This window comes from Solanum stenotomum, chromosome 7 (assembly GCF_019186545.1).
Source record: "Solanum stenotomum isolate F172 chromosome 7, ASM1918654v1, whole genome shotgun sequence".
Classification (NCBI taxonomy): domain Eukaryota; kingdom Viridiplantae; phylum Streptophyta; class Magnoliopsida; order Solanales; family Solanaceae; genus Solanum; species Solanum stenotomum.
This window is the reverse complement of record NC_064288.1, coordinates 50806209-50823358: the sequence shown is the minus strand read 5'-3', so window position 1 is coordinate 50823358 and position 17150 is coordinate 50806209. Positions and strand designations below refer to the sequence as shown.

The 17150-nt window shown below is 35.5% G+C and overlaps 1 protein-coding gene across 1 annotated transcript; it reads left to right on the top strand.

Annotated features, from left to right (window-relative positions):
• Positions 1-125: 125 nt before the first annotated feature.
• On the top strand, positions 126-15524 carry LOC125870204 (uncharacterized). The gene is made up of 18 exons (XM_049550574.1): positions 126-416; positions 1271-1504; positions 1969-2064; positions 3539-3591; positions 3771-3867; positions 3989-4062; positions 5366-5480; positions 7588-7698; positions 10520-10596; positions 11291-11357; positions 12073-12138; positions 13415-13522; positions 13639-13769; positions 13999-14065; positions 14165-14220; positions 14288-14372; positions 14642-14712; positions 14807-15524. Exons 1-18 carry the CDS (start codon positions 261-263, stop codon positions 15315-15317), a joined length of 2175 nt encoding a protein of 724 aa, XP_049406531.1. The 5' UTR covers positions 126-260; the 3' UTR covers positions 15318-15524.
• Positions 15525-17150: the final 1626 nt, after the last annotated feature.

The window sequence follows — 17150 nt, the reverse complement described above, 5'->3', positions numbered from 1 at the left end:
CTATTGTTTCGATCGAGCTCGTCCACGGAGTTATCTAAGTATATTCTACAAGACAACGAAAAAAAAGGAAAAAGAAAGAAAGAGAGAAGGCGCGAAAGGAGAGGCAAGAGACTCGAACTACTACCGAACAATCTAACTTCTTCCTTCTTCTCTAACACACACACACACAAAAAACGAAATGTCTCATTCTATTTCTTCTTCTTCTTCTTCAACGAAATCAACCGGAGAATCTGACCGGAAACTCAATTACTTGATCGGCGATGTCATGGCTCAGATCGGCGGTGAGCAAAGCTGTAGAAGTTGGCGGTGCCGGCAACAGAAATATCTCTCGTAACCTCCGTTACTACGCCGATTCCGTCGTTCAACAAGCTAGTAATGCTGTTTCCAGCGGTGCCAAGTTATTCCTTGATCGCTCTGTATGACGAAATTCTTCTTTACACAACTCATTACATACTAACATTTTGAGTTTATGAGTTCTGGATTCTAGGGTCCAGGCCTTGTATATTTGAATTCAGCATACTAGCCTCAGAATACCGACTATATAATATGAGTACATATTAAAAATTTGAAAATAAGATCCAGAATATAAATCTAGCACTCAGACTAAATATATGCCGTAAGTATAAAATTGAAGGCATTTTAGGAAGAAAGGTATGTAAACACTGGATTTGCCTTGTATCTGAGTAGTATTGGTCTTAGTGGATGAAACCGGACATAGTTGTAGCTATTTACATTTCTACATTGTTTTCCAAATTTAGCGTATTTGCACTTGATCAACTATTAGTAAAAGTTTCCTCCATTTCTGAATTGATGTGGAAATCAGCATTCAATGCCTATCCTCAACAGTTTCTACTGAATGTTGGCACCAATTTATGGAGACAGTGGAATTCTAATTAATTTAAGTGTACATACATATTTACATGCCGACTTACAGAGTACATATGGGACTTTTGAAACTGTTGGAAATACCTAAGAGAGAAGATACTGTCTGCAACACTTTCCACACTCTATTTCTGATTTGGATAACTTTTAGTTGCCACAATTATGTTCTTCTTGTTCATGCCCCTCTTCTCAATAACTTTTATTCAGAAAAAGAACTATTTCCTCCCCAAGTAAGTAATTATCATGGATTTACTGACTGAAAGTGGAATGGATTCAGAGGATTCATATAGTGTCAAATAAGAATTAACACATATTTGATTGATTGAAATAGCAATTTTTTCCTGTTATATTCTTTAACTAAATGCATGGTTTTCTCCTGGTGGTTTAGGGGTCTCGGAGTTTTCAGAATTTTAAGCAAGCGGTGAAAACATTAGAAGAACTTTCAGTATCATGTAGAGGTGTAGAGAGAGTTCAGCTACTACGAAGATGGTTAGTTGCTTTGAAAGAGATTGAGAGACTATCACTGCCTCTGCCTGTTAGTGAACATGTCTCTTCCCCAAAGAGCATTGATTCTATTTATACCACCGATGATGACAGGAATTCTCCTCGTGAGCCAATTTTGGTGAGTAAGTCATGGAACTGTCCATCTTGTGAAGTTTCCAGCTTTATGAAGGATGTTAATATTTCATTTATGACTCCATCTTCAGGAAACCCTATGACATTATGAGATCAATATTTACATGATTTCAGTTTTAATTCAGATGCCTCCGTTGTGTTAGCTTAGGGAATTCATACTGTAATCTGTCATAGTGGCAAATTTTTGGAGAACTAGGTTGATTCATGTGAAACAGAATACAACACCTCAAAAATTAGCTCTCAATCATCTGGTTGTAAACGACAAGATATATTTTTCCCAGGTGTACTAGTTTGGCCCTTGAGTATCCTCAACGACAAGATATATTTTTTCCATCTCCCAAATGGATTCTTCTCATAAACTATATTTTTCTCATAGATCAACTTCCTTGAGTATTTTGATTCACACTTGTGATAATTTTCTCATGTATTTGCTTACATTACAACGGACAGGTTTTATATTATGATCCTGATCTTGGTGGAGAACCATTGAATTTCAGAGATGTGTTCCTTAGCAGTCAAGCTCTTGAAGGCATGATACTTTCAATGGTAAGATAAAAAACAACTTAGCTAGCTGGTGTTGCTTACCTGCTTGATGACTTGACAATTGCTCCTCTACATGGTATAGTTTAACCCTAATGCTTCTAAACATTTAAACATCCGAATCCACCATTGTGGTGCGGATGTTAGGCCTGAACACTTACCAGTGTATTAGCAACCAGAAAGTGAATATATAACTATATAATGGAGGGGGTTACGGGACGGAACCTCCACACAAAATGTTTAAAAGTCAACCACTTCTAATAATGGTGCTTATCATTGTGGTGTGTCATACAGTTACCAAGCTGAAAAGAGACCTCTTTTTTGCATGATCTTGTGTTAGTCTATGTAGGCCTCCAAAAGATTCTTACTGTACAATATCTATACGTCATGACCTAAATACAAAAGTATTTTGACTTGCCTGATTCTGAAATTAGGCATTTTGCTGCTGTCCATCATCATCTTTGCTTTTGTCATTCGGGGGTGATGAAATTCTTCATAATGCCAAGTTTCCTCATGAAGCTTGAAGATGTGATTGGCCAATGTATCCACAACACCCATTGCTTCTCTAAAGCAATGTTGGATTAACACTTCATTAAACCTCTTCAACATGTTTCTCAAAGCATCAACAATAGCAATCAGGTTCCATGGAGGATTTTATTTAGCAGCGATCCGGTTAACCACCAACAAAGAATCAAGTTCAATCATTAACTCTAAAACCTGGTATTGATGAATTACTGGAGCCCGATCTCTAAAGCCTTGCCTCAGCAATGCTATTATTATGTTGCAAAACAAACATTAAATTTTTTATGTGGAATTTTACTTATTATCCTTATGAACAACCAAACGACCCCTAGATTCAGAGCTTCTCCCAAGTTTACCTAGCTACTTCCCCCAACTGGTTTTCTGTTTCTTTTTAAGGTTGAAGATACACCTCTGGTAAGTGGTGCTGCAAACCCCCTTTTGTATCACATGTATTGGAACCTCTCATTCTTCATGTGAAACCTGAGAACAAGAATTCTTCATCATGAGTAACCCTTTTGTACATTTTTTACATGAAAGTGAACAGAGAATAGTCGACCTTTTGTACTCCTGAAGAAGAGGAGTGTTCCTATTAGCATATCCATAGATAATGTGCGGTTATAGAAAAACTTTTCCTCTCATTTCTACTGCCAAATCTGGATTTATAGATTTGTGTTATTCATCATCTTCTATTGAAACCATATCACTATTTCCAAAAATCCCCTCAGGGCTTCCGGAAATAGTCAAGAATATTTGTCTATGACATTCATCAAAATTCAGGAAGAAATGGGAAAAGTGGCCCTCACTTGGGTGCATATGACATTTTAACTTTCATGGATGAAGCATGATGTCAATTGTAGTGATTGATTTATCATCTGAAAACTCTTTTGCTTCATCTTTCAGTAACATATGTGTTCTGTTGATAGGGATTAACTGGTCTTAACTTTTTTGTTTGAAACAGATTCTTGAAGCACCTGATACAGAAGAAGTCTCTTTACTTAAGGAGATATTTGGGTGATTTTCCAATATTGATCCTAAAATTTTATTTGAGCTTCTACCTTGGATGGACTTGGACAATCAGTAATATGAATGATTGAGTCACTTCAGAAATGTGTGCTGAACTCAACGGAATTCAATAAACAGAACTGATACCAGATTTATTTGGTTTCTGATCTATTTTATTCACTCTTTAGGCTATGTCTTACGGGCGGGAAAGAAGTTCGTGAGGCAACCATGAGCAGCATAAAAGTTTTGGCAAAAGCTTTCTCAAGCTATAAAGAAGAAGTGCTGGTAAGGGAACAAACTCCTTATGCATGTCTGGTAGTGATGTTGCTCTAGGATCTAAAGAGTTATGGTTAGTGCGTTATTAAACAAAACTGTTAGTCCATCAATTTTCCATAATTCATACCAGGCGAATAAGGAAGAACTGCTTCTCCATGCACAAGGTGCAATTGCGGGATTGAAAATAAATGCAGATATAATGAGGTATGAAGATCTTTTATCCTTTTATCATGATAGAACTTTCTCAATATTTATATGCAAGTTCTTTGACAAGAAAAGCTCATACTCTATTTCTTCTGGTGTATATTTATGTCAGTCTGTATCTTCCACCTCAATTATTGTCACCATATGCTAATTCTTGTAAACTATTGCGATTGTTGCCATAGTTTTGCTATTCTCGTATTCTCTTTGGTTAACTTCTTTTAACCTATACCAGGAGCTGTTGATTTATGAATTTCTGTATACATTTGTAATTATTTGAACATTTGAGTTAATATCTCTGAGGAATTTTTCTAGCTTTTATTTTGTCCAGCTTTTAGAGGCGAGAATTTCCACTCCTTTTCTAACTCCTTCCAAATATGGGCATCCTTTCACTATCTTTAGATGTTCTAGTTAAAGTTTCATGTGAAATTTTGCTGGGTGCACGCCATTATGAGTGAAGAACTTGTCTGTCATTGTGTAGGAGAGTTGCCGGATGAGAAAAGCCTTTTCTGAACTTGGGACTTCAAACATTAAATGAGGCGAGCTCAGGAACCTAACAGAATGTTTAGATATTACTCCCTGCATCCCAAAAAAGAAGTCCGCTTCTCTTGTCGGTCAGATCCAGATAATATGTTATACTCAACAAAAAGTGACATCAGATCCACTCTTATCAATCTCAGTATAATTCTTATAATCCTCTTGTCTATTCTGTTCTCCATTTCTTAAAAAAATATTTTCCAAAATTGAAAAGGTAATTCTAAAGTCCTCATGTCCCCCCAATAAATACTCAACGGTTCCCTATTTCAACCCATCTCTTAATGATGATGCCAAGTCATCTGCATTTGGAACTTTAGGAATAAATCCAGATTTTGTAGCATCTTTTTATTGCTTTATAAGTCAGACCCGAAGACCTAAATTCTGGTCGATAGACTCTCTACTCATGAGTAGCTGGTGTAACAAGTGCATGCTTTCCATAAAGATTAGTGAAGAAGATAAACTTATCATCTTTAAAACATAAGCTATCTGCTCTATCCAGAGATAGAATATAGTGTCCAAGTTGCGAAAAGAAGCTTATTACAGTATCGAGACCTTCTGCAGTAGCTCATGCTTCCATTATATTTAGTATTTCAGCAATAGTAGCATTTGATTTATGTTCTTATGACTCACAACTTAATAGTTATGGTGTACTGTAGTATATTGTTCTTTAGTTGTTTGCTATGAACCTTAGATAATCATGCATTTATTTTTCTATTTGTCTGCATAAACTGCAAAATATAATTTCTCCTCTTTTGTGATCTGCCATCAGAATAGATTCTGAAGTCTCAAACATACATCAAAAACTAGACAAGGTGATTTTACAACTGCCTTCAAGCAAACATGAAAAGGACTCGTCTAGTGTTGCAACAAATGCAACATCAGAGGCAAGTTGGATTTCCTTTCCACTTTTTGTTTTTTACCAAATTATACTATCTAACAATGAATTTGCAAAAGACGCAATAGTTGAGAAAGCAGAAAATTTTCTTGGGGGTGGGGGAGTAAAAGTCTCAATAAGTTTTATATTAGCCATAACATACGAACATTCTTTACGAACTTAAACTTGTTCCTTTTGTCTAATAAATAGATAGCTCTTTCTAATTATTGTACTCCCAAAAAAATGAACTTAATATCTTTGTTTGATTTGGAATTGATTCATCGTAAAATCGGAATTTTCTAAAGTTCTTATAGAAAGTAGAGTAAGAAAATATTTACACATCTTGGCTGTCAGCAGAAGAAGATTTTCAACTTCCCTTGAACACTTGTGATATAAAGAGGGATGACGGAGTAGTGTTTTGAAAAACAAAATACTCCTTAACAAAGAAAAAAATGACGATTATGAAGAAAATGTTGTTTAACTTCCCATTGATATGGCACCCATTAAATAGGATGGTCAGAGAAAAAACATTAAAATGGGATGAGGTAGTTGCTTGACAAATAAATGCTCTGTAAACAAAGGACAAAAGGTCAATATTGAATCAACTCTGATAGAGGAAAATGATCTCATATCATGACTATATAGAAACAACTAATGGGTAAAATCCTGGAAAGATTTCACACCAAATGTAAAAGGAACTCTTGTTGTGAAAATTCTCAAATTACTCAGAAATTGACAGTTAAACCATCTGTTTAAGTGGGGAAAAAAGTGAAAAAAACAAATGAAGGAATGTCATGTTTTGGAGTTGGTTATCACATCCTTAAACTTTTAGTTATACTTATGAATCGGAAATATTGGGAAAAAAAGGGTGTAAAGAGGTTAAAAAAGGAAGTAAAATTATCTTGGATTATTTTTAACTGACCATTTTAAGGCACTTGAATGAAAACAGAAGGACATAGAGTCATTCTAAGCTGAATAATATGTACGAAACATACAGCTGTATCATTAGATGCATTAAACAAAAGAATAGGTATCTGAAACTGGCCGACATAATTCCTTTCCATATATATGCAGGATTTGAAGATAAATTGATCTGTTGTTGTAAAAGACTGCAGAGTTGAGCAAAAAGAGGTCAATTAAATGATGAAATTGTCTTATGAATGTATTGCAGTGACCCCATAGGAGTAATCTTATTAGGCACTTATAAGGTATATGGTGTAACTGCCGTCTTTATGGAAAAGACATCTCTAAATAAATGAAAATTTTCCTGTCTTAACAGTTGAAGACAATTTTCTAGTGAAATAATAATTCAATGATACAATAGCAGGGAAGGTCCTCTTCTCAATTCTTACGCTTTTGCTTGGGAGCTAGGGAGGAATAACTTTGGTGTGATAAGTTGAGATGAAGTGAAACAATTTACAGTAATATTTTCCTCTGTTTTTAATTTAATAGTCTCTTGAATAAGGGTGGTTCTGTGCTTGTTCTCTCTTTTACTTTGTATAATTAAATATCCAAACTGGGTGTACACTTAAATCATTCATTAGTATCTATCTGTATCAATAATTTTTATGATTTTAGCCAATTATCATCACTTCTAAGTGAGAGGCAGAGAAACCTGAAGACTTCTTCTTGAAGCAGATTGTTAAATGGTGTAACAATTTCATGTCCTATGTGTGAGCTATAATTAAATTTAGTCTCGACTATGGGGTAGCTTTATATAAAGACTTTAGATGGTTGTAAGTCATTTATATCAGTACTTATTATGTGTCTAAACACTTGTAAGATGCTTCAATATGAAGTCCTTTATTTGCTAATATTTTCGTAAGTTGCTGCATCTTTTGTATGTTCCTGTTCTTATTATCAATTTTTGAACATTCTGTGCCCAAATCTGCTGTTTTTTTTTTAAAAAAAGAAAACAGTTAACCATTGGATGGATCAGTTATAATAGTTCGAGCAACATATGTGGATCTACACTTTTCCTCTATGATTTGTCCTTTAGGCACTTAACTCTTCAAAGAAACTATTAACGATCATATCTCCAGGATAAGATTTAGATTCATTTTAATTGATGGGAACTTTTAAATTTTTTGTTGGAACTGATGCTTTTTCTATGGCAGGCATTGAAAGAAGCACTCTCCCAGCTTCAATTCTTATCCAAGATGGAAGCACTTTTATTACAGAAAAAGGCTTTGCTCGGCAGGGACGTTCCTGAAAGTCAGTCCAAAAGGGTATGCTTTCTAAATGATGACATGGGGTTTTCCTGAATCTGAAGTGCTATATATCCATGATGATCATAGCCCTAATACCCTGGGCATGATACCTGCTTGAAATATCCACACAATATTTGCTATGGGGTTGTTTAATGTTGCTTGCTTTCCTGTGTGAGACCTTTTATTTTAGGGATAAAGGACGAATTTACCCCCGAACTTTGATAAATGGTACATTTATGCTCTCCGTTATACTTTGCGTCCACATAAGCCCCTGCCGTCCAATTATCGGTACACATATGCCCCTCTCACTAATGGACCCCTCATTCTGTACACGTGTCTTAATCCTAATCAACTACCTGTTTGACCATTCTTTTAACCCAAAAACTAACAACCCGCCCCATAAACCCAATAACCCACCCGATTCCCTCTAAAAATTTCCTAAGTACCTTATCCACAACCGAGCCTAACATTTCATTGAATAGAAAAGTACATCCATATATACCTTCCATTTCCAGCAAAACCAGATATAATAACAGTCCAAGAAACATCATTTCGCACTGGCATCTTATAAAAGATTTTACAAGCTTGATATATCTCACCATTATTTGCATGCCCACATAACAACTAGCCCAAGAGAACACATCTCTTTCAGTTATTCTATCAAACACTTTGTATGCATCATCTGTAATCTTGAAAACCGAATACATACTAATCAACGAATTGCCCACATATAAGTTTGACTCAAGCCCATTTCTCACCACCAACCCATGAACAATTTTTCCATGTACAATTGATTTTTGATGGGCACATGATGTAACAATAAAAGTGAACGTGTAATCGTCCGGAAAAACCCGAATGGGGTGGTCTAAATTCAAGAGTTGGTGAAAAAGACAGAAACTTTCTGAAGAATTTTGGAGTTTGCAGTATCCTCTGATCATCAGATTCCATATTAGAATCAGGGGTGAAGGCAGAGGATAGTGAAGAAACAGAAATCTTGCTGAGGTAACTTCCTTGATATGCAAATAACAGTGAATCAGAGAATTAACTAAAGAAGCAGTTGATGAGAGTTCTTGTATGAGTATTTGGGCATGTATTTTCTTCAGTTGAGATTTAGGTGGGCATTGGTGTAGCAATTTAGACAATTCTTTTCGAGTAATGTGAATTTTGTCTTGAAAGACTGCAGGAAAAGTGGCTGTTGAAGAACAACAGATTTGACATTTGGGCTTAATAACAGTCAAGTGTTTGGCTTTACTCCATGAAAGAAAGCGCATTTGAAGTTTCACAAAAGAAACTGGAAATCAATTGGGAGAGCTCTAAATATTCAGTGCTCTGCACTAAGTCCTTTTCTTTTCTTTTCTTTTTCAAATTTACAATATCTCCAATCTCCAAAATTGAGTTTGTATGTATAGGTTTGGGTTACATTTTGACCTAATGGGGATGCAATATTATGACCAGATAGTTTGATAGGTTATTTTGGATTTCAATTTTTGGGTTAGGTCAACAAATATCAGGTTGTTAGTTTTGGGTCTTTTAATTGACTTAGGAAATTTTAGAGGGAATCGGGTGGGTTATTGGGCTTATGGGGCGGGTTGTTAGTTTATGGGTTAAAAGAATGGTCAAACGGGTAGTTGATTAGGATTAAGACACGTGTACAGAATGAGGGGTCCGTTAGTGAGAGGGGCATGTGTGTACCGATAATTGGACGACAGGGGCTTATGTGGACGCTAAGTATAACGGAGGGTATAGACGTACCATTTATCAAAGTTCGGGGGTAAATTCGTCGTTTTTCCCTTTATTTTATGAGGTGTCTCTACAAGTAGATCAGATTCACTTATCTTAGCTTTCAGTAATGAATTACCACCTTTGCACCACAAAGAGTAACCTGGTTCATACTCCACTAGAACAATAATATTTGATAAAAGGGGGGTAACTATATCTAATCTGCTTTACTGCAAATCATTATTATTTTCACTCTTGGTTTAATATATAAATTCTCAGAAGAAAATACACAAACTGTATCTATTTGACAAGTTTCTTACTCCTGTATTTTACTTTACTGACTGCAATTAGAACCAATAATCATAGTGATAAAAGAAGTAAACATAAATGTCTTTGTTACATCCAAAGCTCATTTCCTTCTTTTTTTTGTTGGTAAATAGAGATATTTTATAGATACAAACTAAGCAGCTATTACATATGCTTGCATAATACTCAGGTTTCCAAACTTAAACTAAATTATTTCAAGCCAAAGAAGTGACCTTTTTTTATACTAAAATATCCTTCTTTATCAGCTTGTAGACTTGGTAGCAACCATGTTGGTGGGTTCTTCAAAAAGACTTTTGATTATTGATTGCGGTTGTTCCCTGTTGTGCTAATACGTCCACCACTTTATTGCCCATCCCTAAAAACTGTACCAGATCAGTGGATTCCCCAATTTCTTCATCCATAACCTGCATTCAAAAATCATGTTATGATATATCGGGTTATCATTTTCAAGTGGGTACATGACTTCTGTGGAATCTGTCTTCACTTTGAGTGGGAGGTTTCCATGGATATGAGCCAGCTTGAGTCTTTGAAGCAAGATCTATTAGAACTAATCATCAGCTAAACATCAAATTGATTATGCAATTGCAAGAGTAGGAAAAAATAGAGGTGTCAATGTGGGAGGGGTAGAATAAAATGGGGATGATGATTGTTCTGACTTTTCCTAATCATTAGGAAATGAAGTAAAAAGTTAAGAAGCTCGAATAGTGCATTTAACCCTATAGAGGGCTCTCTTCTAATATTTTGATCTGTTCTTGCATGTTTGAACTGTGTTTACTCTTTGCTGTATAAATAGGTTTTTAAGCTGAAGGTTTTATCAGAGTCTCTTTCAAGCTCTACTTCAAAAACTGAAGACCGCATTTCAGAGAACAGGTTCGGGCTTCTCTCCTTTGTCATTTCTATTCTCTCTCTGTGTAAAAAGAACTTCTAAATGAGATTTACTTTATAACTACAATCGCTGTAATCTTATAAAACCCCTTCCCTCTCTATTTCTCAATGAGAAAGAACAATTTACTGTGCTTTTCTATTGTAAATACTTCTATTCTGATCTATAACTAGTACTAGTAACTAAGTCGTCTTAGGTGGAGGTTTACTGAAAAGAGAAAGTGGAAGGAACATTGAATGTCTAATCCTTTGGTGTCAAATGTGATACTGAACCTGGCAGTTTATGAACGCTATTTCAGAGAAATCTTGCGAAGGTTAACTAGTACGTTAGAGTGATTGCAAAGACCATGGGAAACAGCAGTGCAAATTTTATATGGAACATACTTATGTTTCTCAAATAGAAGTTATTGTTTCTGTAGTTTCTAGTCCAAGGGTAGTCTTACATTTTAGTTTTCCGGTAATGGATTTCATATTTTAACACCATAAACTTAATTGCATTTTAGGATCTCATACTTTCACACCATAAACTTAATAGCATTTCATAGAAATATGCTCATATTGTTTTATTAAAGCCAAGTTATTCCTTATGGGAAATTTTGGATTTCCTCTTTTTTTCTTTTAGTGGAGATATCTGGTTCTCCTTTTAAGTTGTTCTCCGTTTTCATCAATTTGTTTCCTGCAGAATCCAAAAGGAAGGAGCCCTTAAGTTCCGTATAACAAAAACTAGCGAGATCTCCCAGCTTGAGAAGGTAAGATTTCATCAACGTATTCCTGATGGACATTCTATCAACTGTTTATAGTCGGTGAATACACTTGTATGGGAAATGATTTGATGGCATGGTTAGATACATATTCTTTCAAAGTTCTCTTTTCCTAAGCTAGTAATTGTCCACCTTTGAGGTACTTCAAATTCTCTGATTCAACAGGTGTTCTCCTGATCTCTTTCTATTATCATCATAGGTTGCTCTTTTCTACTACTGGGTCAACTTGCAGGTTTGTTAGAGAAAGACTTAAAATCTTTAAGTCAATTAACTATAATTGTAAGGTTAAAATAATTATGATTGCAGAGAACTTATTACATTTTAAAATGAGGCGAAACAAAGTTATTTTATGTATGGATTTACCAATAAATCCAAAGGGAGTGTGAGTATATATGAGTTTATAAGCTCCATGAAATGACATATGTCTTTGTCTTTATCTTTATTTCCTGGCACACAAACATTTGTTTCTTTACTTCTTATTGTTTCCGAATCTGTATGTAACCAAGGAATGGATGCTCAGATGATTTTGTTTCATTTTGAGTTAGATTTACAATTACTGCAAAGAGCCAGCCAATATTTCCTACATGTTTCATGTCTCAGTGACCTCTAGTTCTTGGGAACGGGATAAAACGTATTTCACTTAGTTATAAGTTTCTTGATCAGAGATTGTACTCACCTGTTGAAGTATGATTTTCTTTTCTAGGAACTTGAGGATGAAATTAATGCTCTTGAAAATCAGAGAGATGAACTTGAAGCAGCTCTGAAAAAGGTAGCAAATGCTTACTCTTCTTTACTGAAAGTTTGTGTTTGTATGTTGGTAGTAAAAGATGTTCCATCAATCTTCTATTTTACTTGGGTTGAAGAGCTACTTCCTCTGCATCTATCATTTGATTGCAGCTTGTTAATTACATAATAAGCTAGTAATCTCTTTAAGGAGTGTGGTGGTCCGATGTTCCCTTTGAAGGACCTTGAGGACCTAGTCCTTCGTAAAAGGGGGAGCAGAGCCTCCTTCGTGTCTTGTATCCCTCAGACTCTGCAATGACTTACCTAATGGAAGGATCCTTGCCTACTAATTCTTTAGTAAATGTAAAATTATGTACAGAGACCCTTGTGGTCTGGCCCAGGCCCCTCCCTGTACCCCGCGCATAGCGGGAGCTTAGTGCACAGGATTGGCCTTTATGTACTTCTACGTAACAACTATGCTCAATTTTCTTAAATGAAGTTCCTTCCTAATTAAAATATTCCAAACGGGCATCACGTGTATACACTTCTTTAGTATGGAGAAAAGGGGCAAGCAAATTGCATGCTAAAGGTAGACAAGTACCAGTGAGAAACTTCTTTGAATGGACACTTGAAATCACCCATATTTGTAAGCTAAACCAATGAGAACTGTGTCCTTATTTAGTTTTAGGTTTGGCTAGTGAACTTCCCATATTTGGGTTACATGTGCTGGAGTGTATTAGAGAAAGAGAATGCTGCACTTGTCCCTCATCAGTTGTGTACGAGTTTTCAAAGCGGTTTATAGTGTCTTAGGTCACTCCATCCATAGCATTAAGGGTTTAGGTTGGGTGTTCAATTTTTTTGTTAATAGAACCAATTCTGTTCACTTCATGTAGTAACCTTTGTCAAAAAAAAAAATCTGCTCGCTTCAAGAGAAGGGACATCTGAAAATAAAAAATGGAAAAGAAATGAAGTCACTCAGCTTCAATGAAGTCCGAGTAAAATGACTCAGCTTCGATGAAGTTCGAGTTCCCTGAGCATCAAATGGTCTATGGAAATTATTCCTGAAAAATGTGTCAACGGAATTGAGGTGCTAGAAGAAAATAGTCTATGATATTCCCCTATATTCAACATTCAAGCATGAATGTTTCAGAAATTACTCCCATTGACCCCGGTCATTGAGAATTTGAAGTAGTAAAATGCAAGATTTTTGTTGATTGATTATGAACAAGCATGAATGTTTCAGAAATTACTCCCATTGCCATACTGCTAGCATTTCTAATCATCATTCTTATCACTGATCATGCTGTGTCCAATGAGTGTAGGTCAAAGTTGCATTGGTTTCTGCAAATGCCCGTCTTTACAATGCTAGGGAAGAAAGAGATCAGTTTGATGAAGCTAATAATCAAATTCTTCAACACTTCAAGGTGAAGGTAAGGCGATGAAGTAGTACCGTCATGGAATTTACCTTATAATGAAGTTAATGCATAATTTTGTAGTCTGCAGACCATCTTATTATAAGATCTAATATCTTCAATTCTAAATTCAGGAAGATGAGCTGTCTAAATCGATGACCTTATATAAGGCAGAAGCAGATGTTTGTGATGCATTTATTAGTTTTTTAGAGGACTCCTGGACTTTTGAGTCCTCTCACATCAGACAAAAGCAGAAGCAGGTCAAGTATGAAGCTTTCCTCAATCTGCATTTTGTTTCTGTTTTTCTTTTCTGGAAAAAGGTGTTACCATGTTAGTTTGAGTTTTCTGGCTCGCTAAATTTATAAGTAGCAGTACAATTGAAATAAAAGTGGCTATACTGCTATTTCAACATTTCATCATGCATGTAATATATCCTTGAATAGTAGAATTTCTTGGAGCATGCTTAGTTAATGATATGCTTTTGAAATGTCAAGTGATGAATTGGACAAATGTGAAGATTATTTGGTGAACTTGGCAATCCATGTCTTATCAATGTACAAGGTATGACTGTTTCGATGTGGAATGTCTAAGATTAATGCTTCAGATTGTAATCAGATAGTCAAATTGAGAACAGAATGACTTTTCCTTTGCACTTGACAGGATGAGCTGGGGCCTTCTATTGCAAACCTTAGGGAACTCGGAGAGAACTTGAAACGGTATTATAATTCACACTTCTAAAATATCCTTCTAGAGGGAATCGTGTTTCTAAATTTGAATTGCCAGGCCAGAAATTATCAACAATGAGAAGATGGAAACAGTTGAAGTGAAGAGAAGGTTGGAAGAAGAATACATGGATGCAGAGGCCAAGGTACATCTATAATTTATTTCTCCAACGTACTCTGATCTGTTACTAGTCTTAAGTGCATGATCATTCTCCACTGGAAGAGTATTTATATCGTACCGGGGTTTCTGATTTGCTTGACACTCTCGTTCAGTCTGCATTTGTTTGTTTCTACATGTAGTACTTTTCTCTTAACTTATGTATTTTTTTCTGTTATATTATTTCTTTTTTTCTGTCCTTGCTATTTCTCATCAGTGGATGTTCTGTCTATCTTTTTTCCTGCAATTAATTTGCAGTTAGTTACAGTGTTCAGTGTAGTGGACGGCATAAAAAGACAATTTTATGGGCAAGACGGCACGATCTCTAGGTGATGAAGTGTAATTATTTACTTGTTTTGTATGCACTACTAGTAGTTGCATCCTGTAATGATGACCTCAAGATTAATAATACGACTTAACCAGGAAAGGTGATGAGAAACTGAAAGAGTTACTTGATACTCTTCAAAAGCTAGAAGAGGATTTTGAATCCATTAATAGACCAACACTGGAACTTGAGACCCTGGGGAAGACTGAGGCAAAATCCAAAGAGACACTTGAAAGCTCCCCTTCGTCATCTCCTACGCAGCCAACAAATGATGACTCTGCATCGTTTGTGGATGCTCTTCCACGAATCCAGACGCCAAGGCCTGACCATACATCCAATGCAGAAACATTGGTACTAACACCAAGACGATGGATGAGAGAGAATGTCAGAAGAAGTCTTTCATTAGCTATTAATCAAACAACAGGGACGCTGGAGTCCAGTTTCAAGTCACCAAAACATCGGAAAGGGAAGTCCATGGATCCAGCTGCTGAATTGTCTAGGTTGAAGCTCGAGCTGGAACTCGAGAATGATAGTAGAATACACCCTTCTGAGGAGATCAATGACTGGGAATCTGATGTGATTGATAAAGAAAGATTACATTTTAAATGAACTTCCCAACCACAATACACAGGTTCCAATATGTATGTACCCTTTGGCTAACCTTCTTGAGCCAAAAGACGGCGAAAACTGCCTATAGCACTTTTTTTTTTACTCATGGACCTTGGGGATAACCTCTTAAATCACTTTACACTTAGTTTTTCATGGTATTAGATGAATCTTTTGTACATAAAATACGCTGTTTTTATAACGTTCAGCTTTAATTCAGGTGTACACATGGATTCTCCGTATGTACTGTCCTTTTAGTAAATTTAATGAACTAAAGCTGTTGAAGGAGTACTTCTTCAAGTAAAAACCACCATGAGTTATGGTGGAATGGTTGGATCTTCATCTTTAATCAGAAATTTCGGATTCTAACACTTGGAATGGAAAACCTTTTGGTAGCCTTAGTGAGCCTACCCAGTACGAATCTAGATTAGTCCGACTAGTTAAAAAAAAGTTACTTTTGGTCTGGTAAGAAAAACCTATAGAGACTATTTTTGGAGTGCAAAAGCTGAAGTAGTGTTAATAGGAAGAGGGTAATAGAGACTGGGAGTTGGGCCAGTTGTGGAAGGTTGTCAGTTGGGAGCATGACTAGTTTTGAACTTTGTCAGATTGAAGTCATGTGAGGAATCTGATGTGGAATAGTAGCAGTAGCAGAAACAACAGTCACAAAAGCGGATTTAGAATTTTGATTTTAACCGCTGAACCCATTACATATTTAAAATTTTAGGTAAAAAATTGATTATTTGTGAATAATTTTGGTATCAGAAACCTGGATTCAGATGAACGTATTACGTATATAGTCAGCACAGGGATGAAGTAGGGGCATGGTGGTTTCTACTTTGTTCCTATAAACTACAAGTCTTTGATGAAATCAATACAAAATATTTGTGCAAATCTCTTGGTATTCACAAATCCTTTTGTTTTGTATCAAACAAACTACAATTTATACCCACTCCATGTTCCCTTCTACCTATTATATCTGTCTATATAGTGTGAATCAGAGCTTTGGTTTAATGTCTCTCGATCGTTCTTCACTTAAATATCAATTTTTAAACTCGCAAAATATATCTAATTCACACATCATGCATTGTGCTCTTACCATTACACTGAAGCTTTGAGATATATATCATCTTCTTAGTTCTTTCCTTTAATTCATCGTAGTGATCATTACGAATGGTCCTTTAAAATTTTGGGTAAACAAAATTGACCAGCCATATTTTTAAAAAATTCATGAAAATTCACTAGATCCGATTTTTTTGACAAAATAATTTTGGGACCTTTTGTACTAACCTAGTGAACGATAAACATAGCCTCTATAGGATCCACACAATTGTTATTAGCAATTAGGGATCACAAAACTGAATTTCAAGATTTTTCTCAGTTTTTCGTATGTATTAATTCATGATTTTTTTGGAATTCAATTGAATGAATTTTTTGACCAATTTTTTATTTAACCATCCGTAATGACCAAATGAACGATACCACAACCTCTAACAAGTTTCATTCCACCTTTTTCAACGTTTTTGGGAGTCATGAAATAGAAATTCACAACTTTCACAATTTTTTGTGTCAATCCATGAATTTTTTAAAATATGACGGTCCAAGACTACTATGATTACAAACCTATTAAATTTTCATGTATCGCATATGACCCTATCTCACAAACAAAGAAGACTAGGGGATTATGTTTTGTTATAAAATCAAGGACCTCGAGCATTGGAAACTATATCATTTTTATACTCTCTATTCGATAATACTTGTTAATTATTAATTTTGCACACTTCTTAAGTTTAATAATACTTGTTAATTATTGACATCGCACACTTCTTAAGAAACTAT